Source organism: Desmodus rotundus, chromosome 4, assembly GCF_022682495.2.
Source record: "Desmodus rotundus isolate HL8 chromosome 4, HLdesRot8A.1, whole genome shotgun sequence".
NCBI lineage: Eukaryota > Metazoa > Chordata > Mammalia > Chiroptera > Phyllostomidae > Desmodus > Desmodus rotundus.
Genome location: NC_071390.1, coordinates 95,700,369 through 95,726,809, shown reverse-complemented (window position 1 = coordinate 95,726,809; position 26,441 = coordinate 95,700,369). Strand labels below are relative to the sequence as shown.

The 26,441-nt window shown below is 37.2% G+C and overlaps 1 protein-coding gene across 2 annotated transcripts in view; it reads right to left on the bottom strand.

Annotated features, from left to right (window-relative positions):
* BANK1 (B cell scaffold protein with ankyrin repeats 1) overlaps window positions 1–26,441 on the bottom strand; it is a 295,632-nt gene that overhangs the window by 8,917 nt on the left and 260,274 nt on the right. For both annotated transcript variants that reach the window (XM_053923371.2, XM_045183792.2), the window contains exons 11-12: window positions 17,203–17,268; window positions 2,095–2,273 (exon numbers count right to left, since the gene is read on the bottom strand). In XM_053923371.2, coding sequence (XP_053779346.1) covers window positions 2,095–2,273; window positions 17,203–17,268 — 245 coding nt within the window. The remainder of the gene's footprint in view (window positions 1–2,094; window positions 2,274–17,202; window positions 17,269–26,441) is intronic.

Below are 26,441 nucleotides of genomic sequence, written 5' to 3'. Positions count from 1 at the left end.
CAATTATATCTCAATTAAGGTGGGACAAAAAGAGGAAAAGGACTGACTGATACCTAGAACAGTATTCAGTCAGAATTACTAAAATTTTGGGTCTTCTGGAAAGTAGCCTTAGTGCTTGCTTTTGAAATTACAGGTTAGTTTTTTGTTTTGTTTCACATAAATACTAATCTTATTCATTATCCCATTGCCCCTTTATATTAGAGAATCAGATCAGTCTCAAAGTAGTGAGTATGGACCACCTTAAATTCTTTCTAAAACAATATTAAATATAAATACACAAACAAAATAGAAATAACCCATAACCAATTTTTAAATAAAACTACTAGTGAAGACATTTGCAAGAAGGTAGTTAGGTTGGATTACTCTAAATTGTAAACTTTACTATTGAAGGGTCTAAGGAAGATGAAGTACAACTGACTTATTTCAACGAAAGTCAGATGATCAGGCACTGTGCTTTGTACGTGGGCACTTAAGCACATTTTACCCATTTCAGCATCAGAGGGATGTTTGGTGGCAGCGGCATTGGCACAGATGGAGAAGCATGAACAGCGATCAATTGCAAAACTCTACAATCAGCGTTCTTTCACATTTGTTTAGCAAAATCACTGTCCTTGCTTAGCCCTGCAGAGTCCGAGTCATGTTTAAACACCGGCCCCCAGCCAGAGCTGCCCTCAGAGACAGATGGTTTCTGACATGGGGCCATCTCAGACGTACTGGGAAAGTCCTCTTGCCTAAACTGTCTCCCGCCTATATGCCATGTTGCTCAAATTCCACCACTGGGGTTCATTTCTCTGTTGTTAAAAAATGTTTTCCTAAGTGTTGTTTTTCTAAGCATTGTTTTAAATAAAAAATAACCCCCTGGTAAAGATAGAATATTAAGCTATTAATGATTATTTATACTTTGACATAAACTAGCTAATTAAATGTGTTTCATCAAACAGCTGCCAGACAACTGATCGCTAAGGCACTGGGCTCTCCATAACGAGAAGATGAAAACTCGTGGAATGTTTTGGGAAGAGAAAAGCCTGTGGGATACATAGAGTAAGGTCCCGACAGCCCTCACTGAGGAATGTCACAGGGTGTATATGGTGTATTCTGTTTTCATTCTTATCTCTGAACTACATAGTCTAATCTCTAATCACCTCTCAGGATGTAAATTTATAGAAGACGGCTAAGCTTATCTGAAGTATATACACATGCACACACATACAAATGTATCCAAGGTCTGTTTGGAAAAAGTCCAACCACTGTTAATATAACAAGGACATTGATGTAACCTGGCAGACAAGGACAGTGGACTGGAATGCATATGCATGAACAATGACAACTTCACTGTACTAGTCAGTGGGGGTGGTAGATGCCATTGAGTGAGCATGTGTACTGTGTGGCCACCACATTCAAAATGACTGAGCTAGTAGAGCAATGAATCTGTGTCAGATTTTTCATTAAGCTTGAACATTCCTCCATGGAAACTATACAGATGATTCAGAAGGCAGCAGCCATGGGCAACTGGTGATTGGCAGCTTCATCATGACAATGTGCCTGCTGATGCATCACGTCTTATGCAGTTTTTTGGTGAAAGATCATATCACCCAGGTGACTCAGTCCCCCTACAGCCCAGATTTGACACTCTGTGACTTCTGGCTTTTCCCAAAATTAAATCACCTTTGAAAGGGAAGAGATTTCAGACCCTCCATGAGATTTAGGGAAATACAAGGAGGCAGCTGATGGTGATTGGGAGAACTTTGTGAGGTCCCAAGGTGCCTACTTTGTAGGTGTCACTAATTAGGTGTCACCCTAATTTCATCAACAAGATTCATAAAACATTCACTATACTAATGATAGCCTTAGAAGTTGGTTAGGTTTCAGCTCTAATACATTGGGTTCTGGCATTGAGCTCACTAATGATTTGTAAACGGTGAAGTCCGGATATTTTCCAGCTTTGATTGGTAGTTTGAAAACCTCTTATCTTTGTGTCTATTTAAAAACAAAAGAACACTTCCTTATATTTCTTGTGAAGACTCAACCTTGACAAAGAAGCTAGGAGCTCTGCAAGTAAAGGAATGTTCCAGAAGGGGATGGGGTCAGTATTACCTGCTGAATCATTTCCAGGCCAGTCTTTCCCATCTGCCAGTGTTTAAATTTCTCAAGGGCTTGGTCCACAGACAGTTTCCCATTCTTCACTTTCTCCTGCAGGAGGATGAGTTCTTCCTGCCCCGCAGCCATGTAGCCCCTCACAGTGGAATAGGCTTGACTCTCCACTCGAGGTCTATCTGTGATAGAAAGGGAGGGTATTTCAACAAGAAGTGAACCTATGACAACTGGAAAACAAAAACTAAAAAATAAGCAGCTTAAGTTTCTTGTTCTTACTGGTGTATGAGCAGCTACAGAATAAATCAGTAGAAATTTTTAAATGATTCTTTTTTCTAAGGATGGTGTTCCTGACACCTACTGTTATGGTTAAAAACGCTGTTTTGCATCAGTGGAAAGAGAGTGGAGAGGAAGAACAGTAGCAAAAGTTCTGCCCTGCACCAGCTGCCGGTGGTGCCTACTGCATGGTCTTTTTGTGAGGATTACTCTGAAAAATCTACACAAAATACTTAGCATAGTACCTGCCACATAGTAAGCTAAATAAATGTTAGCATTACAATTAATAATAAATATTTGTAGAGTAAAAATAATCTCTTTAGCTTTGGGAAAAGAGATCTCAACCAAAATTTAATGCCATAAGAAGGTTAGGATTATTTGAAAGTTTATTCTTGAAAGATTTAAAATATATAATTGCTCGTCATTTTATAGTGAATGGCTTTCTTTTCAAGAGTTTATTTTTGGAGCATTCCATGTCTTATTTGTTCAACACAAGAAGAACATTAGATTTCCAATTTTCTATGTGTGGCTGCTAATGCCACACCAGAGACCGGCCTGAAGTACAGAGGTAGCACATTGCACACTGTACCACATTGCACACTGTAGCACATTGCACATTGTAGCACATTGCACACTGTACCACATTGCACACTGTAGCACATTGCACACTGTAGCACATTGCAGACCATGGGAGAATTCAACGATTTGTCCCACGTGGTGTCGGAAGACGACATGAACCACCTGCATGCCTTTAGGCATGCTCTGTGCTCTCCTGGCTACCCCAAGCCCTGCCACTGCTGATAATCACTGCACGGCATCATAGCTGTGCTACCTGCCCAGTTGCAGAACTCATTTGAATTTATATCTTCTCATTTACATATTTTTCTGAAGTCCAACACACTTAACTGTCACATCTCAGGAGGGATATAGTAACGCAGTGGCAGCAGTAGAGGTATTATGCACTGTCAAATCTAAGTATGCCCATACGTCTAGAAGCAGAGAATAGGTAATCCTAACCAATGTGTACTAATGAGCTGTCCCTGGAGAAATGACTCCTTACTGGGGTCCCTCCGTCAGGAAAGAAATAGATCAACTAGACTGTATCCAGAACAGACTGACAAGGACTGGGGAGATGAGAGGGCATTAAAATTCTCTAGTAATAAGGGTTCTTTGATAGTGTTAGGATTGGTTAGTCTGGAAAAGAGAAGTTTCAAGTCCTTTGTAGCAGGTTTAAATATGTGAAGGAGAATTGAGCCCCAGGGCTCTCTTGGAACAACTTCTAATGTTGCTCTTAGTTTCGAATAGAATTCTAGCAGGGAATCTGGGAACAAGGATACTGAAAGGGTTTCTTTCTGAAAAGATTTACATGCCCATAAAACTGCTCCATGGCCCATCATTCTGATTCCCACAGGGCTTTCTTGGCTTGTCTTTTTTCTTCAGAAGTCCTATTGCCCCAGAACTAACAAGATGTCAACAGATTCTGTACTCTAAATCTCTTCCTCCAGGGATGACGAAGCATGAAATCCCAGGGGAACTGGAGCTGCACAAGTCAACCACAGGGCTCACTCATTCAGCAGCCAAAAGCACAGATAACAACGGAGGTCTTGTTTCTTGTACCATTGCTTTTTATAGGTCTCCACACTCCAATTCAATTTGTGAGATGCAGTTTGCAGAAGAGTTTTACCTGCCCTTCCTGCCAGAGCGTGGAGGCTTAGCATCATCATTTAACAGTTATGCCATTTAACTAGCACCTCAATTCTGTCATCTCTTTGCCTAAATGTGAATCCATTTTTATCTCAGGTAACCATGCAGCTGAATTTCCTGCTTTTTGTGGAAGTTACCACAAGAAAAGTCTTCCCAGAAAACTCTACCAGCTTCAGTTTAGCTGAACTAAAAAAAAAAAATGAATCTTTAAAAATAAAACTTATTTCAATCACCCTTTTGTGCTTCAAGTTTTAGCTACTAAAATATAAGTAAGATGACTTTTTGGGGGCGGCGGGTTCAGTTCTGTATGGTTGTGTAAAGAGAGCAAAAGAACAAAAGTTAGGAGCAGCAGAAGTCTATGTACCAAGTCCTGAATGTGAGTTGTTCACAGCTAGACCAATTTTCCATACATCTGCTTTTACTGTTTGCACACTAAATCTGATAAGATAAAACAAAATAGCTTGATAAATTGGTAGTAGGCATGATAAGTGGCCAAGGCACTTTACTACCTTTCCTCCTAAGGGTAGATGAGTCAAACCCAAATGTGCAACCTGTTCATTTTAAGTAGGGTGTGCAAAATTGCTTTATTGCACTTAGGTTATATTTTGTGGGGGGATACAAGGCTTTTTTCCTTCCCTCCCAGTTTTATACTTAGTTTATTTTCAGACACATTAGTATAAGTTTAACACAATTTTCCTCAAAAAGCATTTGCCAGGCTGTGAACTGTATATACTACGACCTCTTGGTCTCTTATTGTAAAAACTTCGAGACAAACTACAGATTCTAAAGTTGTTTTTTTTTTTTTAGTCAATTCACAGCCTTTTGGCCAAAATCAAGTGCAAAGTTTTAGTTTCTTTAGTATTATTCTTTCTAGAAGTTATTCTATTTGAGCACATGCTGGTCATATAAACATCGAGAAACCTGTTGTGGTCAGTATGTGAATCTAGAGGTAAGAAAGCATATTGGGCTTTTCATTCAAATTCTTTCGTTTTACTGAGTGACTGGCTAGAACATATTTTAACTGAAAACTGGAAAGGAAACAACTTGATTGCTCAACAAAATGAAATTTAAAATACAAAATATTTACTTAATAAATATTAGGTAGTCTAACAGCAATGACTAAAAAGACCTCCTGGGAACATAAAAGTGCCTGTTATATAATGACAAGTACAAAAGCAGGATACAAAATTGCATATACAGTAATATCTTAACACTATCAATGTTGTACGTATAGAGCATTGAAGAAATTTTTTTCATGATTATTAGTAGTTGTTATTGTTACTATTTCAGGTGACCTGTTTAGGCATTTACTGACTTTTATTAATATAAGCACTTCACTATGGAGATGTAATGGGCTTTTTAAAAAAAATTACTTTATTTTTGTTCCGTTACAGTTGTCTGTATTTTCTCCCCACCACTCCCTCTACCCCAGCCAAACCCACCTCCCTCCCTTGCTTCCGCTCTCCCCCTTGGTTTTGTCCATGTGTCCTTTATAGTAGTTCCTGAAAAATTTTAAAGATGATACCAACTATTCTATTGTGATGATACCAGAGGTAATAACTTTTTTCTAATTTCCAATACTCCATAATAATACTATATTGTTTTCACAATTAGAAAATATCTCCCACTTTGCTAATGGGTTTCTCCATGGAATACATGCCATTCCAAACCATGCCAGATATACCATACTATGCCATATCATATTGTACCAAAGTATTTTGTGAGCAATTGGGAAGAACTTGTCAATAATAGGACTTAAAGAACCAGTGATTGAGTTTTAAATCTGAAGTTATTTGGTTTTTTTTTTTCCCATAGCTAGGGGATTGGCAGGTAAATAAGCTCAGGTCCACATGGGCAAACTAACAGATACATAGAATATTGATTTATTTGTAAGTGACAAGCAAGCAAGTCTTCACATTTCCTTAACTTAAGGAGGCACATAACAGTGTCTCTCCTTGATTAAACTTTGCTCAGACTCTGCTGAGTCCTTTTTCAACTAAGCTTTACCTTTTACTCTTCCATGGTTCTTTGTGGTACCTCATTTGCACAAGAATCAACATACTAAAGAGGTTTTGCCAGAATCTCCCACACTTGTTATCTGATCAACCTCCATATCTGACAGCTTCCTTATCTTCCATCATCTCCCAGGAAATGTCTGATCATCTGCCAGTCTTTAGCATGAATCCTATTAGGTCAGCATAGCTAGAATCCCTCTTACCCCTGATGTTTTCTCTTAGAAAACATCACCCCCACACAATAAAAATAAAAATTTATTTATTTGATTGTTTATTTATTTCTTTGTGATTTAGAAGCAGTCTTCCAAACTGTTGTCTCTTTCCCCAGGGGAAAAATAAATTTTTTTAATCCTTTCAAAATAATTGGGGTTTTCTTAAATCCGTAAATCATTTAGAAGAATTTAGACTATTTATCTACCTGTCTAGGAAAATGATGTGCCTCTCTCTCTTTACTGGGAACTGTTTGTGTTTCCATTGTAGAGTGAATAAGTTATTTTTCATTCATGATGTCTTCAGATTATTGTTGCTGGTACATAAAAAACCAAATTTATATTTCTGAATTATATTTAACCATTTTAAATAACTTTTAGGGGTCTTGTAGTTGATTCTGTTGTGCTTTCTAGGTATGGAGGTGTACAGTACGAAAATAATGAAAAAGTATGCTTTCCTTCCCAACAGTTACACTTTTCATTTTACATTCATGTCGTTCCATGAGTGTAAGATAGGGACCTTTCAGTATAAAGGTGAGTAAAAATGTTGGTAATAAGCATTTTTATCTTGTTCCTAAACTTAAGGAGAAAAGCTCTACCCTTGAACTAGTAAGATATTCCTAATCACATCAAAAAGTCATCATTCTTTTTAGTCTGTAGGATTTTTAAAAATTATGAATAGTTGAACAGTAATGAAATATGTCTTTTTCATCATTAACTGAGATTATCATGTACTTTTCTTAATGAAATAAGTAGCACATTACATGAGTATTTCTACCACATGGGATGGTTCATATAGTAGAAAAATTCTTTTACTTGAGTTTGAAATAACTCAGTGGCAAAATTTGTCCCTGATTAGCTTTAGAGTTAAAACATTCCTGAGTAATTAGTAATGTTTTTAAAATTCCTTTTATCAACTAACATAGTTTTTAAATATTAATTAATTTATTTTTAAAATATACTTTATTATTTAGAGCAGTTTTAGGCTCACAGTAAAGGCGAGTAGAAGATACAGGTTTCCCATATACCTCTTGACCAGACACATGCACAGCCTCCCCATTATCAGTGATCCTGAGAAAGAAGAACAAAATTGGAGGAATCACACTACCTAATATCAAACTATACTACAAGGCCATAGTAATCAAAACAGCCTGGTACTGGCATAAAAAAAGATACATAAATCAATGGAACAGAGTAAAGAGCCCAGAGATAAACCCATACAGGTATAGTCAATTAATATTTGACAGAGGAAGCAAGGACACACAATGGGCAAAAGATAGTCTATTCAATAAATGGTGTTGGGAAAATTGAACAGATACATGCAGAAAAATGAAACTAGACCATGTTCTTATACCACACAAATGAGTAAATTCAAGATGGATCAAAGACTTAAATGTTAGACCTGAAGCCATAAAAACTGTAGGAAAAAACATAGGCAGCAAAATCTCAGAAATTGTTTGTTGCAATATTTTATTGGATATATCTACCCAGGCAAGGGAAACAGAAGAAAAAATTAACAAATGGGATTACAACAAACTAAAAAGGTTTTCACAGCAAAGGGAATAATCAACTAAATAAAAATATAACCCATAGAATGGGAGAACATATTCACTGATATATCTGTTAAGGGGTTAATATCCAAAATTTATACAGAACTTATAAAACTCAATACCAAAAAAAGGCCCCAACCAATTAGAAAATGATCAAAGGACCTGAATAGACATTTCTCCAAAAGGACATACAGATTGCCAATAGACATATGAAAAGATGCTCAATGTCAATAATCTTCAGAGAAATGCAAATTAAAACCACAATGAGATATCATCTCCCACCTGTCAGAATGGCTCTCATCAATAAATCAACAAAAAACTAGTGCTTGTGAGGAATGTGGAGAAACAGGAACCCTTTTGCACTGTTGGTGGGAATGCAAATTGGTGCAGCCACTGTGAAAGCAGTATGGAGATACTTCAACAAATGAAAAATGGATCTGTTTTTTGGCCCAGTGATCTCACTTCTGCGACTCTATCTGAAGGAACCCAAAACACTAATTTGAAAGAACATAAGCACTGCTATGTTCATTGTAGCATTATTTACAATCACCAAGGTATGGAAGCAGGCCACGTGTCCATCAGTAGATGAGTGGCTAAAACAGCTATGAGGTTTACACAATGGAATATTAATTAGCAGTAAAAAAGAAGAAAGTTTTACCCTTTGCAACTGTATGGATGAACCTGGAGAAAATTGTGCTAAGTGAAATAAGCCAATCAGAGAAAGACAATTAACATATGAATTCACTCATATGTGGAACCTAATGAACTGAACTAACAAGGAAAGTGGGGACAGACTCATAGATGGAGAGCAGGATGACAGCCAGTGGGGGGCGGTAAGGGTGTGGAGGGATTGAGCAAAGAGGAAAAGGGACTCATGGACATGGACAACACTGTGGTGATTGCTGGGGAAGGGGGATATAAGAGGACTGTATGGTAACGGGAAAATTACAATACAGATTAAATGAAAAAACAAAATGTAAAAAATACATTTTTAGAATTCATCAACATTTCTTGTGTTTTCACATGTGAATTCTTTCAATTCTACCATTATTTCCAACTTTCACAAAAGCTATTTCACTGGCTTCATACCATAAGTAGTTACTAGGGTGCCTAGTTCCTTTGTTTTCCTTCTCTTCTGTAGTAACCACAGTGTTAAGGCTTTGATGTTGCCTCTACTTATAGAGACAGTTTGTATGGCTGTTTCCTAAGCAGCCAATTGTGTTTCATTTTCTCTTTGCCTTCAGAGTTTTTCAGAATTTTCTCAGTTTTTATTTAAATTCCTGTTATTAATACTTTAAATATTGTATTGAGAGCAGTCATAGGTTGAGTAGGTCATATATTATTAAGCTTATTTTATCAGCTAGCATATTATCATGTACAGTTATGGATATTGAAAAGTATATAATGTATTAAGCACAGGCATCATAATTTTTACATACCCCTTTTACCTATATTATTGCATTTTTACTATTTTATCAAAGATTCGATGTATTTATAACCTCTCACTACTACTGTGATTTTGTCAGGTTCTTTTATTCTATCACATTTTGTTTAAATGTTTTAATGCTTTAATATTTGCCACATAAAAGTACATGAATGACATGCTTTTATTTGGATTTTAAATTTAAATAAATAGAATGATTTTCTTTGTCTAATGAATATGTTCACCTTGAATTCTATTTTTTCTAAAATGAAGATTGAAACTTTATTTCTGTTTCTATTTCTATTTCTTTAAGGAATTGTTACTCACCATTAAATTAAATGGTGAGTAACTTTAGTATTTTTAGTGATATGTTGGGGTTTTTTAAAAGATTTTATTTATTTTTTAGAGCTAGAGGAAGAAAAGGAGAAAGAGGGAGAGAAACATTGATCCATTGCCTCCCGCACATCCCCAACTGGGGACCTGGCCCACACCCCAGGTGTGTGCCCTGATTGGGAATCAAACCAGTGACCTTTTGGTCCCCAGGATAGAGCTCAACCACTGATCCACACCAGCCAGGATGGCAATGTGTTGTTTTGTTTTTTAAACAGAATGTAGTTTGATTTTGTCTGTTATCCAAATTTGAATATGTCCTTTATAAAAGAAAACATATAGCATAATGACCCCGCAGACATGGGTACAAATCAGTTTGGCTTCACCCCGCCTCTCTAAGCATCAGTTTCTTTGTCTATAAAATGAAGCTAAATACTACTTTCCTTACGGGGTTATTGCAAGGGTTAAAGGAGCTAATGTGTGTAATGCGCTTTGTGGCAAAAGACCAGGAAGTCATAGAGTTATTAGTATGTTTACCTGGAAAAACAGTACAGTAAGTGACTGACCTGGGTTATATAGCCAATCTGTCTAAAAAGGGAAAATAGTATCTACACATAAGATAGCGGTGAGGACTTAACGAGCTATTGTATAGAAATGCTTAACACAGTGCCATTTGTCCTCAATGATTGCTGCTGCTCTGGGAGGATGTCTGACACGTTTAGGAGGGGTCCTGTCATAACTGCCGTTCTTACACACAATCTGGCTTTGTGCACTTTTTTTGCCTTTAATTATAGTTTCTGACTTTTGTTATAAAGACTATATATATATATAATACCTAACATAGTACATATATAGTACATATTTATAAATAATTATATAATGTGAAGTGATTTGGAAGGTATATGTTCTATTTATTTTAAAGTAATGATTACTTCTCTAAATTTCAGAGATTTTTTTACCTTATATTGTTTTATTAGTAAAGTCACAAATAAAATGGTATGATTTTATTTTTTTCATTTTCTTCCAGTTTCTAGAAATTTTATAGTATTTGAGAATTAGATCCATATTATTACAATACCATTATTTGTTGCATTATGTATTTATTATTTATCACCCATATTTTACATTCACATGGTTGATAAGTAAATTTATAATAATTTTTAAATTGAATATTGTGTTTCAGAAAATTAATTATTCACTACAAATTCTTTAACACCATGCCTCCTATTTACTTGCTTAATCTCTCATTTACTTAGAATATTTTGAGGGTAATACTTTTATAAAGATATAAAGGTTATTCTTTCTAAAACCCAAAATACCTAAAAAGTGTATTTGTTTTCTTCTGACATGAGCAAAACCGCTGACTAAATATAAACATAAGTCATAATCTTTTCTCAATAAAATGTGTAGTTCTTTCAAATTTTTGTTATATAGATTATGTAATTTTTAAACTGATTTTGATTTTTTAATAGAAAATCTAGGTTAAAATATTTCTTCAATACACAAGGATTATTTCTTTGTCTTAATAATTTAAAAGATTTGCTAGGGTTCTTTTAAATCTGGGTGCATTTCTTCACTTCTCCTGGGTGGCAGTGAGTCCATACAGTCTGCATATTCCATTTCCCTCCCTGGGTTCTCCACAGCTTCATTTAGCTACGTTATGTATTGTATTGTTTATCCTGTTTTAAGTACGCCTTTTATAAAGGAGTTGGATCTCTGTTCTCCAGGTTTTCTGATTGTTTTTGGTCTTTCCATGCACTGAGAACAAACCCTTCTCCAATTACAATCTCTGTTTCGATGGCTGATTTCATGCTCTGTCAGCCTTTTTGAAGCCTGACTTTGATGGCTCATGTACTTTTTATAGTGAGCGCCTTAGAACATTTTATAAAATGGCACGATATTTATAAAATTCTTCAGATTTCCAAAGTTATAGATTGTTAGTTGAAATGTTCTTAGTGTGTGTGTCCATGTATTTCCCATTATCTCTATGTTGATACCCTGGCACTGTTCTGGAAGATATGAGGATCTTACTCATTAAAGAAATATTTATAGAAGTATAATTATCCTGAGTTTCCATGATGAAAAGTTCCCCTTTTTCCTCTGGAGTAAGTTTTTAAGTTCTCATATTATTTGTTTGTTCTCTTCTTCAGTCCTTCTTGAAATCTATAGAATCATGTTCACCAACAGACTCAGTGTTCATTTATCCTTTGAGTCTACTGCTTGTGTTCAGATGAAATTTTCATTTCTGCTCTAGGACTGCAGAGGACTTTTGATATGTGTAGTTCACAGCGCCAGATCCCAGGGCTTGGCAGGATGTGTCTAGTGTGGCGTTGTCACCTGTGGGTGGAACATGATTCCTTGGCATTATGTACTGACAGGTCTGCAAGTATTAACTCCCTGTATAAATTACTAATAGAATTCTTCTTCTTTTTTTTTCCTGCTTCTGTAAGTTTGGCTTCTTTATTTTTATTTTATTTTATTTTATTTTTTTAAATTTTTATTCGGTTACAATTGTCTGCATTTTCTCCCCTCCCCTCCACCCCACCTCAGCCAGTCCCACCTCCCTTCCCCACCTCTACCCTCCCCCTTGATTTTGTCCTTGTCCTTTATAGTCTTGACCATCCCGTCCTTCCATCCCAGAGCTTCACCTGAGCCTCTTCAGATGCAAAATGTAACATGAAATCCCCTCTCCTCACTTTCTATTGAGAGGACTACTCTCTGTATGTTCTCGTACACAGAAAGGCCAGAGCTGGAGAGGGAACAACTTTGAAAAATTAGCATCTGTGTGAGTGAGAGCTATGGATCTGGTGGACTATTGATTTTATTTGTTTCAATCTCCTTTTTCAGTCTTAGAATTAGCTGGATTAGTTCCAAACTCTAGCATTTGCTTTTCTTCCGGGCTTTGTTTTCACTGTTATTAAGAGCTCTGTCTTATTGATGCCTTGACTTCACGAATACTTATCTGTGAGAGGCCACACTGTGGGCTATAGACACATCACCACTTTAAACAAAAACCCAGCTATTAAAAAAGTTTTCCCAGGTAGGACTTTAAATAAAAAAGCTTCTGTGAACAATATGGTAAATGGAAATGTAAGTTATACTGAAAAAGAGAACTGAGTCCATTATTCTTTTATGGAGTACAAACGGCCACATTTTGATAACTTTCCCTCTTTTCTTTTTAATATATCTAGTACTGGCAAAAACAGCCCGAAGAAAATGCCTCAGAGAACAGCATTCTCTTTTCCAAAATAAGGGTGATACTCTTCACATTTTCCCAGGTCTGCTACTTATAGAAAATGTTATTATTTAACATTCATCAAACTGCTGCAGCACCAGGCACTTCGAGAACACACACAGATTTGTTCTCTGACTCTATCTTTCCCACGAGCATGAACACCCCCCAGGAAGACCAGCCAGGAACAACTGTGCAGTCTGTGGAGAAGTTACTGGGCAGGGGCTGCACAGGAATCGCCAAGTCAAAGCCTACAGGAGCCAGGCAGACAGACTTACTGAGCAGAGAAGATTCACTGCCTGTTCATTAAACACATCCGAATAGTCTTCATTATCAGAAATGAATATCTTCTTTTTCAGGTTTTTATGGTAACGCGAATCTCTTTCTATATTTTTTATTCTTCCACATTTGATAGAATTATACTTTTAGAGAAACGTGTCTCAAAATAAGAAAATGACATGGAAAGCCTGTTAACAAATGATATCAGCAAAAGTCATTAGTGAAAATGGTATGATCATATAATAGAAAGTGGTTGGAGATTTAAATTTTTACATGAAACAGGCAAAGATTAAGATTATATTGTACAGATTATTTTGGAAATATAGTCAGAAGCCAAATTTGACTACAATATGCCTCTGAAACAGTTTCTTTTGGTTAGATTTTGTTTTTTGTACGTTGGATTTTAGATTATTGCTCATTATTATTCTCATGTGTTCTGCTTTTATTCCATGGCTAAGGTCAGACTCAGCCAGCCACATTTTAGAAGCTCTCAAATAGTTCTTATGCTTATGTAAGGTTGGGAGTCACTGGTATAGGCAGGTGGTTAGGGGGGATGTGCTCTCCCCCCACCTAGCCCCCCCAACTCCACTTCAAAGAAATGGCTTGCCTTTTAAGAGCAACAGCAACAACGCATCCTGCTGGCAATTGGGTACTGAACTGTGGGGCTGAGAGCTGTGCAGGTGACTCATGGTCAGTGTGGCAGTTAAGACGTTAAGAAGGCTCAGTCTCCTCAGTTGCCATGTACCAGGTCTGAGGTAAGACTGCATTAATAAAATAGAGATGATTCTGGTGAGGATGGAAAAGACCCCTTGGCATTGTCCGAGAAAAAATAACGTAACATTGAAAATCAATGTAACATGTCTGGGAGACATGAGCATTCTTAACCCTAGACTATTATATTACTTTGTGAGCAGAAAAAATTAAGCAGACATTTCCAAGTCCTTGAAGAAGCAGCCCTCAAATTCCTCCATTCTCCTGTGACCTAATCATGCTTACCTAGTAGTTTTCTAATTACTAATTCTATTTTACAGACACTTTATTATTTGGCAGGGGCCTAAAGAATGCAAGCATTCCAGGCACTGGGAAGGAATCTAGTCACTAGAACGTACAGGTTTAACAGGTCGGAATCGGGGGCTATAAAGGTTACAGATTAGTCCTCTGTGAGCTTGGATAATATGACTCAGACTTCAAAACTGAGATCAACTCCAAACTCACTGACAGAACTCAGGTCTCTGGCTTGCAACGTGAAGAACAAACCCTTGACTAGCCTGTGAGGCTCACTTTTGGGACAAGGTGGAGGTGTGGAAGCAGCATTTCTGCTATACCACTCTGGCATTTTCCAATTTCAAAACCAACTTGAGAAAACGGATTTCGAAACTGTATTTTGATGGAAACTTTTATTTGTGATCCAAAGTCCTCAGAATGTTCCTTATATTTTTTCAAGATGTGAAAACTGAGTTGAAAAAATCTGTTGAGTTTCCATGGAAATGGTGCCAATTAATTTTTTTTTTCGGTTCCTCAGGAAAATTCCTTGATTTAGCAATAGTGTAACTTCCTGGCAGTCCCGTGGCAGTTGTGAACACAGGCCATCTGAAACACTTATATTTTCAGTGGAAATATAGTTGGCTCTCATAGTCCCATTTCCTTTCAGCATAGAGTGAAATAAATAATTTCTTTAACCTTTTTTAGAGAACTTGTCTAGTCCCTTTAGAAAATCTTGACTCTGACAAACATTTAATAAAAGGGCCTTTTTTTTGTTTTTTACCAGATTAAGAGATTATCATTGGTGAAGCATGTACTGCTTTTCCTATTATACCATGGAATCCCAGATTATTTGAAGAGTAAGCAGTTTTGACCACCTAGTATGTCCTGTGGACTGGACGGTCATAAATATCTTAAAAGGTTTAGACAGAAATGGTTGTATACAGTAAGCCCTTTTAGGTACTTGGAAGTCTTTAATTAAAAAAATATTCCCAATTATTCTCAATTATCTTCTCTTTCTCAGGTTGCAGTAATCAGGGAGTTTTTCTAAAAAATATTTTATGAGGTTTATATTTCTCTAGTCCTTGTAAATATATCAATGTTCTTTTCTGTTATGCTGAATTACTGATGTCCAGGGTTAAAGGAATCTAAGGAAACTGCTCTAAGTTGAGTAATCATCAAGAAATTGGATTTAAATATATGGAATAAAAAATATCTACAAATAAAAAAGTTTAATAAAAACTTCAGAATCCTAGCTCTCAAATAGTTTAAAAAATCTGGCAATCATTGACATGGTTGAAGCAAATTAGGTAAGATATGAACAGGTAGTCATCCAAAAAAATTATAATTAGGTCCTTGCTTCCTTTGATTATTCTCTCCTCCTCTTTTTTTTCCCTTTGGCACAGAGGGGACTAATTTTATTTTATACACATGGTAGAACAATGCTCATTCTCCTCTAGGCTTCATGGACATTTGCAGCCTTTCCATATATTGGTCTCTGTGGAACAGCCAAAAAAATAATTGATAAGATGAAGCATTCAAAGGATCTCTTCATTACGTTTGTTACTTGCCACCTTCCTTCATCACCTGTGGCCTTCTTCACAGTTCCCCCTGAATCCTAACAGAATTTAATTAAAACATGATAATTGGATAATTTATTAAGAAAATGCTTCATGGAAATATTCTCCTTAACAGCTCAAGGCATTTCCTCTCCTTACTCTTTCCAGAGCTCTGTGAGGCATGTGGGGAAGTCCAGAGAGAAGTAGTATTTTCTGATTTGTTTAATTCTTTGACTGTTTGGGCCTAACAGCACAATGATCACCTCTGAAGTTCTGCATCGATTTCTTAAGAGAGCTAAAGGCACAGTGGTAGAATAGTAGTAGACTACAAAGATATACCTTTTCCCCCAACTATGGAATTATTAGAAATGGAAACTTCTCCAGGAGAATTTTTGCACATAAATCTATAAGCAGAACATCCCAGCCATTCACAGGAGCCTGGAAGTTCAGCTTCATCATGTGCTGCACTTGACCACCAGGTGTGTAACTGGAAGAATGATCAAGAAGTAGAACCTTTCTGCTGTGGGAAACGCCCCTTGAGGTCACGGGTGAATAACAATCTTTGTAGGGACACAGCTTTGTTCGGAGGACAATCAATGGCACCCTAGGAGCAGCCCTTTGAGGTTAGAAGGTGGCACAGTCGGTACCCAGCTGTCTGCACAATGGTACAAAAGGTGACTGACTATGGGAGTGTTTAGGAGCTGTTGTAAAATTTCCCGGTTTTATTTTAATGCCTCTCTCAATAATTTACTGGTAACAACTTCAAGGTAATACTGATTTGGACTGACCTTATTTCAAAGGTGGGTCGAGGTGAAAAGTGTCTGTGTGTGCTGATCGATTAGCGAGCCAGCCAGTGTTAGCGACACCTCTGCCACCTTTTACAATTTTCATTTTTGGGTTAACCAAGGCCTTATATCATAAAACAATAATAAATAAGTAGATTTTCTCTTTTCACTCAGAACCAGGCATGCCAGGGAGAACTGGAGGCAGCTGCCTCTTAATAGAGCAAGAGAAAAATAGCCCTCCTGTGTGAGATATCTCTGTTGCTACAGTATTTAGCTTTTCCCTGCATGACAAGTAATTGCCCAAAAAATGTTGGATCAAGTGCCGAAGGCAAGAGAATAGCGAGTAAGCGTACAATCTTTGATTGGAGCCACTGTAGAGCACATGAAACCCAGGCTGGTCCCATTGCGGAGGCAATCAGTCATCTCCACCTCCCTCCAGGTAATTTCAGAGGCTTCTCTCTAACGGTCTATGGAAGCATACTCTTTGATGCGTGTTCGAGAATTTGTCTTAACCTTCCTGGAGCCCTGATAACATCATCAACATAACCACAGATATTCTGATAAGGCCAATTCTTGCCTTTGTTAATTAAAAATATTTTGGCATCAATCTTATTATGGCAAAATTATATTTGGGTAAGACAAAGTTAAGAGTAAAGTTAATCAAGTACACTTATTTACTTCTATCCCAAGAGACTTTATTCAGTGTTTATAACTCTTCTTTAACTCTTCCTTGGAGGCAATTAAATAAACTGACGTTTGTGTTGGTACCTTGTTTCCTGGGACCGTGGAACTTGTCACCATCAGATTGTCTTCTGGCGGCTTTTTGTTGAAACACTGTAAAAAAATACAGTGAAATATTATTATTTCTTGCACATAATAATAAATAAGAACCAACTGGAACTCTCCAGGAAACTAGAATGCAACACATCATTTTTCTCAGTAACAATTTTGAATTGCAGTTTTTGGAGTAGGAGGATTATTAAATTTACAATTTTCTCACTTGTGTAGCTTATCAGTCATTTCAAAAGGCATTTTCTGTGGGCTGAGCAGTATAATGCTGATAGAATGCCTCATTAAACTATTAAAATCAAGATATAATTCCATTTTGATATCAGGTAAAGATAAAAGCTGCATTTTGTTATAGGTGATAACCATTAAAATCGTATGAAAAATTCCATTTGCACAGAAATGACTCATGCTGACGTCATGGTGACGAGCAAGGATAACGACTGTTTCTTCTAAAACAGATGAAAAGATTGTGGTGTTTCAGAGATGTAGTAATAAAAAAGACACTTTATTCCTGCATCATCTAGCTGGACCTCAGAACTATTAAAGCAGCTTATTCGAATTACTTCATTATCCGAAAAGTGCTTTGTTCTGATTTATTATTTCTCACACGGAATTCTGTGAGACACGTCAGCATTACTCATCCCATTTTGCAGATAAAAGATAAAACTGATTGTTTAATATTTACTGAGCACCCACAGAGTACTGTATCGTCTCTGGCACTTGTTAATAAAAAAGTCTCTACATTTTACAACTTGACTTTAGAAACTAAACATTGCCGAATTCCATTTATTTTTATAGGTAGTTTGATTTATAGGGTTTGGGAACCGAAAGAGCGACATAGTTCAACGTCACATGTTTACAGATGAAGGAGGTGGGTGTAACTGCATTGTAAAAGGACTAAGTCATTTTGCGATGATAGTAGAGATGTAATTTAGACCCTCAGGCTTTGAACTTTTACTTATTGCTTGGTTCTTTACAACCCTGCTGCCTTCACTTCCATAACTATTTCGGTTTAAGGATAAGAAGGAGCTATAGGGAGGGGATTGAAAAGAACCTTAGAGCATTTTCAACAACCTTGAGTCTCTCGCTCTTAGTAGTACACCAGGGTTTCCTAGGACCATGAAGCAGAGGCAGGCGGGAGTGAGTGCTGTCCAGCGGGGTGGTGCCTGGCCGTGTGATGGGGAGACCAGCACCCCAGCAGTTATCCTGGATCCCTGTCTTTGGTCTTAATACCCCTTAAGCGAATCTAATTAATATCAAGGTCATATCAGGATTACTCCAGATGATACTTTTTCAAATTTATAAAAGGTGCCCTAAGTCATATCAAACCAATAATTATTTAATAAGCATATATAATTTGCCAGCTGATGTCAAGAGAAAGGGTACTCCACTCCACTGCCCTCTATCAAACAGGAGAAACAAAGTATGATGTGTTTAAAAAATTATATGCATGAAATCATATTTCTGGTTGAAAATCAATGTTCCTTTTCAAGTTAGTATTTGGAAAACATGCTAATATAACCTATTGGCAAGTTATGGAATTTTTGTCTTACATTTTTTTCTAAAATAAAATATACTAATAGATATATTATTAGTATGACCTGTGAATATATTTTAGGTCATGTGGTTCTTGATTTTTTTCATTGGCTAGTTCTAGAAGTCTTGAAAAAAATGACACTTTTGAGATTTTAATAACACGCAGACACGATACTTTCCCCCGTATTATTAAGGTAATAACTAAGACTGTTGAGACAAAAAAGCTGTAGTGTGTCATCGTTAATCTGGCAAATAAGCTGAATCCAAAGATAAATTCAGAAAGTGTGCTCTTCAAACAAAAAGTACAATAATTGGTAACTTTTTTTGAAATTCTGCTGAATTTTGAAACTACAGAGAACTTGGAAATGGAATTATTTTTTCTAGCTTTTTGACATTAATTTGTTAAAAATCACTTTAATCTTTACATAAAGTATATTTTATTGAAACATGTCTTGTTGACAACAAATGCCCAGCCTTCATTAAAAAATACAGTAAATGTTAAATCAACACTCTTTCAGTTTATATATTAAGAAGTTACATGTAGTATACTTATTTATTGTTGAGATTTCCCCAGGGTTTATAAGTGACACAGCCTGGGATGAGGTGGAGAATTGGGGGTGGAGGAAGTAGGATGTTCTGAGTAGGATGATTATGAAAGTTCTGGTAAAAGGACTTTTAAAAACAAGAGATGCATGAAGCCACACCCTACAAAACAAAAGTCTGCTCTACCTGTAAAACCTCCCTTGAAATTTCCTCACTCACCTCCAGCTGCACCTACAACAACTGTTCCTTTCTTTCCCCTAAAGACAAGTCTCATTTCCTTACAACACCCAAATTAGCAATTAGCATATTGCCACACGCACTAATTTCTCACTGCTGTGAAAACTAGGAGGTAATCTTGGAGAAGGCTGACATTAACTTGCTTCCAGAAGAAAGCTGGCTCATCAAAATGGTCACTGACCCAAACATGAGTGCCAGAACTGGTGCTCCATTAGTCTAGGGAAAGAATAGACAGATGTGAAACCCCCAAATTTATTCATCTTTCTTTTTAGAGTAAATTTAGCTGAAGCATTGTAAATTACTTCCACCGGCAAAACCTCTGTTCTAGAAAGCTTTGTACGCTTTATATATACCACGTTCACCTATACAACCTTTATAAGAGAGAAACAGAAAACCCATAATGTGGTGAGCACGGAACATTTGGATATGGGTCACTCAGATTTATATATGAAAGTACATATTTTTGTACAAGATTTGTGGTGAGCAAGATGACAGTCTCTTTTAAACATATAGAAATTGAAAAAATCTGTGTACTAGAATGTTAGTGTGCTTGGAACAGTGGAAGGGTGTTAGTTTTGTCTTAACATGTGTGACATGGGAAAATGGTTTTCTCCTCCCAAGCCTTTATTATCTTGCTGACAAAGTCAGGGCTCAGATGAGATGACCTCTAACGTCTCAGTCACCTCTAACATTCTAAGTCGCTATCAAATTCTTTTTTTCCAAGTCATTCCCAGCCAAATGATGCCTGAATAAGTTCTTAAGTGAGTATAAATTTAAATAGAATGCTATGTTTTGAAGGAGACATTACTTTGCTGGGGGCTTTAATAGAAAAACTAGAAAATTAAACCACAGATCAATGTTAATTTTTTAGAATAATATATGGAGAAGATCCTGTCTCTGTGTTTGAATGCACGGAAAATACTGTTTTTGTCCTCTTTTGACTGCACTGATGTTCAAATAATGCTATCAAAGCAATTAGGACATAGTCAGCTTGTTGACTCTCCGCTCCAGTGAAAACTAATTTTTCTCTTCCTACCTACAACTGAAATTTGAGAAAATGAATGCATTACTAGTATTTGTCACTTCTCTTAAACATTAAAAGAAAGTCTACTGAGAAAAGCCATTTTTCAGGTTCAAAATAATCTTAAACAATGCAAATGTTCCAAATACCACCCCCATTTATTTTAAATATTGGCAGAATAACTTCTGTAAATTTTTCTCTAGAACAGAAATGATATTGAATGGAATAAAAATTAGCCTAGCATTAAATATTCAAAATATTAAGCAAAGCAAAATTATCAGAAGAACAGAGGAGGGAGAGAAGGTGAAATGTAATGAATTCACTTGCACTATTTGTCTTTCCAGGTTGCTTCTGCAAGAACATTCTTTGCGTCAACCTCATTTGCAGCCTGTTTTAGCAAAGGTACTCTTCCAGAGCCGCCCTTCTTAGAGAAACTGATAAAGCTTATTTGAAATTATTTTGCAAGTAGCTAAGGTAATAGGAAGTCTGTGCAATAGCTACATGTATCTGTAAAGATATAAATTATAAATGACAAACCCCTTGATGTTCCCATTAAAAGTGTAAAAGCGAAATGTTTAGAGCCAAATGCTTATTACTGATGATCACTGTTGAAACTAGAGATTTGATATAAAATGAAACAGAAAGATCTGTATTGTGCTCTGCATTTCCAGGGAATGATACTCTATAGGTAGCAGCAGTGCATTTATTATTTATTATTTACTCAACAAACTTTCATTAGGTTGCTAACTCTGCAGGCAAGTGCTGTGCTAGGTAGGTCCTGTGGAAGCAAAGGTAAATGAGACTCAGGCGCAGTTTCTATACTGTCCTCCCTTTTGAGATACTCATTTAAGCAAAGGTCAAATGTGTCATTAGTGTCTGCTGATGAGAGAGGATACAGAGGAAAACAATCGGTGTGGACAAGGGTCATACTGCAGCTGCTGTAGCCTTACTCTTTCTAACTCTCTCTCAATGTACACCCGGCAAAAGCTAATTACCGAAAGGAGAATGAGGTCAAGGAAGGCAATATAAACAACCCCTTTGTCCAGCCAGCAAAGAGAGGGAAGGGAATGTTCTAACCCTCCATGTAGTCTCACTGACTAATGGAACTGAAACTCACAAGAGAGGTGTTGCCTCTTTTTAAACTGACTATGATAAATTGAGTACTCCAGTCAGCTTAAAACCACCATTTCATTTACTAGCAATAGTTATAGGTTATTAATTTGAACAAATTTATCAAACATAGAATACCACATTTTAGTAGGTATACTAGGGTGATGTGGCCACAGGTAATCACATCAGCCATGTAATATGAAGGTCTTTGACCTGAAAATAGTTTACTCTCCAGCAGACATACAGAGTCAGGAGTCTCGACTTTTTTTCTTTAGGAAGAACATGCAAATATCAGCCAGCGTATGTGAAGTCACTCGTGTGCTTACAGCTTACTGTTGAGATTGGTAGAGGTGGAAAGTTGGAAAGCACAATCTACAGGAAGGAAAGTAGCACAGAAATTTTAACTCAACAGCAACACCAATGAATGCTTTGGTTTCCTAAGGAGAAAACATTAATTCTCTTTTTCAATTTGTAATAAAATCTTTGTCTGATAAGAGTGTTCCCATAAAAATCCTCTCCCAAAACCAGGAAATCTCAGTATCAATTATATTTTCTACCTCTAAGGAACTTAATTTTTACAAGAGTAGAATACAAACTGTTTTTATTTGCATATTTATCTCTTATGCTGCAAATAAGAATTTTTCCATTTTAGGAATCTTTCTTACCTAGGAAGTTGAAACATTCAGAGACAAAGAGAGAGAGAGAGCAAGAGAGCGAGAGAGTGAGCGCACAGTTGGTTTGTGGAATTCTGTGTAATTAGAGCCTGAGGCCAGTGTAATGAGTTGATTAGCAAAATCTCCACTCCACCACTAGGCAAGCATGTCCTTCTTCCTCTTGTTACTAGGCAGGTCTCATGTACTGCTTGCACAGCACTGGCCTGAGGGTTTGTCTCCTCCCATCGGATTTCTTTCAGACCTATTGCTTGACTTTCCTTTTTGACCATCTATTTGTAGTTAACAAGGAAATGATGTGTGTATATATTACTCTAGCAACATCCTTAGTAATTTTCCCTATTGTCACAAAGAGAAGTGGTTTATGTCCTTAGTCCCTGTAACACTGCAAACTGAGATGAGCTCACCTTTTGGTTATACTTAGTGATCACCAAAAATAATTTCTCTCTCTCTCTCTCTCTTTCGCGCTCTCTCTCTCTCTCCATCTCAGGAAATGTTGCTATCCTGAAAAGTAACCGGTAGGATCTGGATCTGGTCATGCTTACTTTTAACAAATGTTAAATACTAGTTCTGTTAATAAGACAAATGATAAAAGATTGAAACTCTACACATGCAGATTGGAAATAACTTACATACACATGGAAAATTTCAAAAGGGCAGAGCTGCGTCCACTTGTTTATACAGTGTTTAATACTGATAGTTAATAATTTGGAAAAGTCATGCAGAGTGATGTATTTGCCTATGAAACCCAAAGGAAGAAGCAAAGGCTTACTGCCTGGGGAGACAGGGCAAGTCCCGTCTCCTCCCTGCCCTGCGGCGCACCTTCAGTCATAGCCATTGTCTTTCCGCACCCTGCCCGGTGCCGCCTACTGTACACAGATAGTTGTAGTGGCCCACAAAAATTCTCTGAATAGGTATGATTATTCCTTTTTAAAAGGTATTAATAGGATAAAACAAAGCTCTGTAACTTGCACAACTTTTTAGTGGCTAAGTCAAAATTCAAATTCAGTTCCATTCAGCTTCACGATCTTTGTGAATTTCACGCTATCACGCTGCTGGCTCCCCAGGAGGTGCTTCCCAGTCAGGAACCAGGGAGAACCTCATTCTTCTCTATCGAATAAATATTTCGAATAAAAAAGGTAAACACACTAGAAGTGCTCGAGAAAACTATTGTGAATTCAGGAAATCTAAAGTGAGAAAAAAAGAAAATTTGTGTGGATGGCTGTTTGATACATCTCCGATTTCATCTTCAAATGACTGTTCTCTCAAGTGTTCAAATGCTTATGCTGTGTCAACAATGGAAACAACCCCTGTCACGGTTTCTCAGCCTGGGCTCTACTGACGTTTCAGACTGGATAAGGCTTTGCAGCGGGTACTGTCCAGTGCCGTGTAGGATGGTTAGTGGCCCTCTGGCCTCCACCGACGAAAGACCAATAGTACCGTCCCTGTTGGGACAACTGAAAATGTCTTTAAACATCGCCAAGTGTGTCCTGGGAGGCAAATCACCACCAGTTAAGAACTGCTGCATGGACTATTAAGCTTCTTACTAAAGACATCTTTAACAGAGACTCTAAAATCTTCGTGTGTTACAGAGAAAAATATCAGAATTCACTCTGCTGTTGAATGAACATCTAAGCACGTGATAATATTTGCTTATATTGTCCCATGAAATACAAATCCTGTCCTGTCAATTGATAACACAGCTGATTACTGCCTTCTTCCCATTCACTAATACAAAGAAATTTAATTTCTGGAAGATGGAGCTAGAAAAGCTCAGCATTATTATGCCAACTCTCTAACAGAGGGCCTGCAAAGTTCTTAGGTTGTATTCAATGTCTCTGTGATGTTCCAGTGACAGGAAGAGCACATCAGAACACTTGGGCTACACAAGCAGGCTGGATAGCCTCTGACGAACAGCGAGACACCGATTTTGTGGAGTTGCACCATCTCTCTACCAGGGAAAAGAGAGAGGCAGAGAGAGAATCACAGGGCAAGACAGGGACACTGGCCTTCCAAACAGAATGATAAATATGCTTCTCTGCCCTGAGTGCACCTGTAATATACATACAAAGTCCTGAAGTTAAATGGTTTGAACAAGGTCACCCACACAAAGAATAGGACCCAAGGCACTTGCTCTAAAGCCTACTTTAATTCACTTGACCATATTTCTTCACTAATGAGGACATTCTACTCTGATATGGATTAATTTTCCTAAGAGATCCTACAAGGTCTTTTTTTTTCCACTTGCATTTCAACTGTATTGTATGTGATCCATTTCAAGTACAAGTGAATTGCAAGTGGAAAATTTCTGAGAGCAACTGAGTTGTACTTGACATTTTGGGGTCCTGGTAGCTGAGTAGCTCTCCAAAAGGTCATATACAGCTTTGTTGCACTGCAAAATGCCAAGGGCAACTCAGTAGCAATTGAACATTGAAAGGGAAATTATATTCTACTCCAAATCAGAAGCATGGACTCTGTGGAAGGATCTAGGTTCTATGAATTATGTGAGGGAAAAATGGGAAATTGTCATTTGATGTTAAAATTTTTCCCCAATAGGCAGTCATCTCTTCTTATGATTTATGAATATAGTTTTACCACCAATCTATCTACGCTGTGCAAAGTGCTCATTTTCTTTCCTTGATTTGTCTTAAATCAAGAATGCTGACACTAAGAAGCACTGTAAATTCATGTTAATTTGTCTATATTCTTGAAGCTTAATGAATCTGATACTTTTCAAAATTATAGGGAGAAAAAGGTGGGAAGAATACAATATCTGAAAGCAGGCAGACTTCAAAAACTTCTCATTAAAGTAAAATGAGTTACTTTTTTGTGGTTGTTAACACAAAATTAGGTATAGTATAATAGGAAGGGAATTAAAAAGTCAAAAGCATATCTCTTGAATAAAACGATCCATGAGTTTAGCCCTGGCTGGTGTGGCTCAATGGATTGAGTGCCGGCCTGTGAACAAAAGGGTCACTGGTTTGATTCCCAGTCAGGGCACATGCCTGGGCTGTGAGCCAGGTCCCCAGTAGGGGGCACGTGAGAGGCAACCACACATTGATGCTTCTCTCCTTCTTTTTCTTCCTCCTTTCTCCTCTCCAAAAATAAATAAGTAAAATCTTTTAAAAAATAATCCATGAGTTTAATTTTGCATTAATGGTACATTTCTATAGGCAAGGCATGGTGGTGATGGTGGAAACAGAGTATATCTCTGACATTACACTCTGTGAAAGCAGTTAGAATTCTCACCTATATGCGAATATCCTAGAACCTTGTCCCATTCTGTATGGGCTATCCTCTTCACACAGTTAAGGCAATGCTCACTTGCATGTATATGTTTATAACAGGATATGATAAAGGATACAGCTGAACAGCCAGATGAAGAGATTCACAGGGTGAGGTCTGGGAGGGTTCCAAGTGAATGAGTTTCCTCCCCATGGAGTTGGGGTGGGTCACCATCCAAGTGTGGATATGTGTGTCAACCCGGAAGCTCTCAGAATCCCCTACGCTGGGGTTTTACAGAGGCTTCTTCACACAGACACAATAGATCATAAACTCCATTTTCAGCCCTTCTCCCTTCTCAAGAGAATGGGGAGTGGGGCTGAAAATTCTAAGCTTCCAATCATGAGTTGGTCTTTCCAGTTACCAGCTCACATCCAGGAGCCCATACGGAGTTGCCTCATTAGAAAAAAAGACACTCATACCACCCAGGAAATCATACGGTTTCAAGAACTCTGTGCTGGGGTAGACACCAATATATGTTTTCAAAGATCTCACAAAAGCCAACATGATTTTCCTGTCTCTCTCTGGTTTGTTTGTCTAGTCTCTTTGCCAGAACTTTCTTGAGTTTCTGAAATAGTAAGTTGGGATTTTGCATTTCGCATTCGTTTTCCATCCCCTACACCATATCCTTCTCCTTTGGTTACATTAACACACCTTGGATGTGCCAACATTTCTGCTATCACTTCTGTGCTCTGGCAAGAATTGGGGCAATTTAATGTTCTAATTGAATGAATGGCTTTCTGGGAAATGGTGGCAATTTTATTTAATATATTTGTGTAAGGTAGAAAAAAAAGGAAAGGCGATGAATTTCACACTCT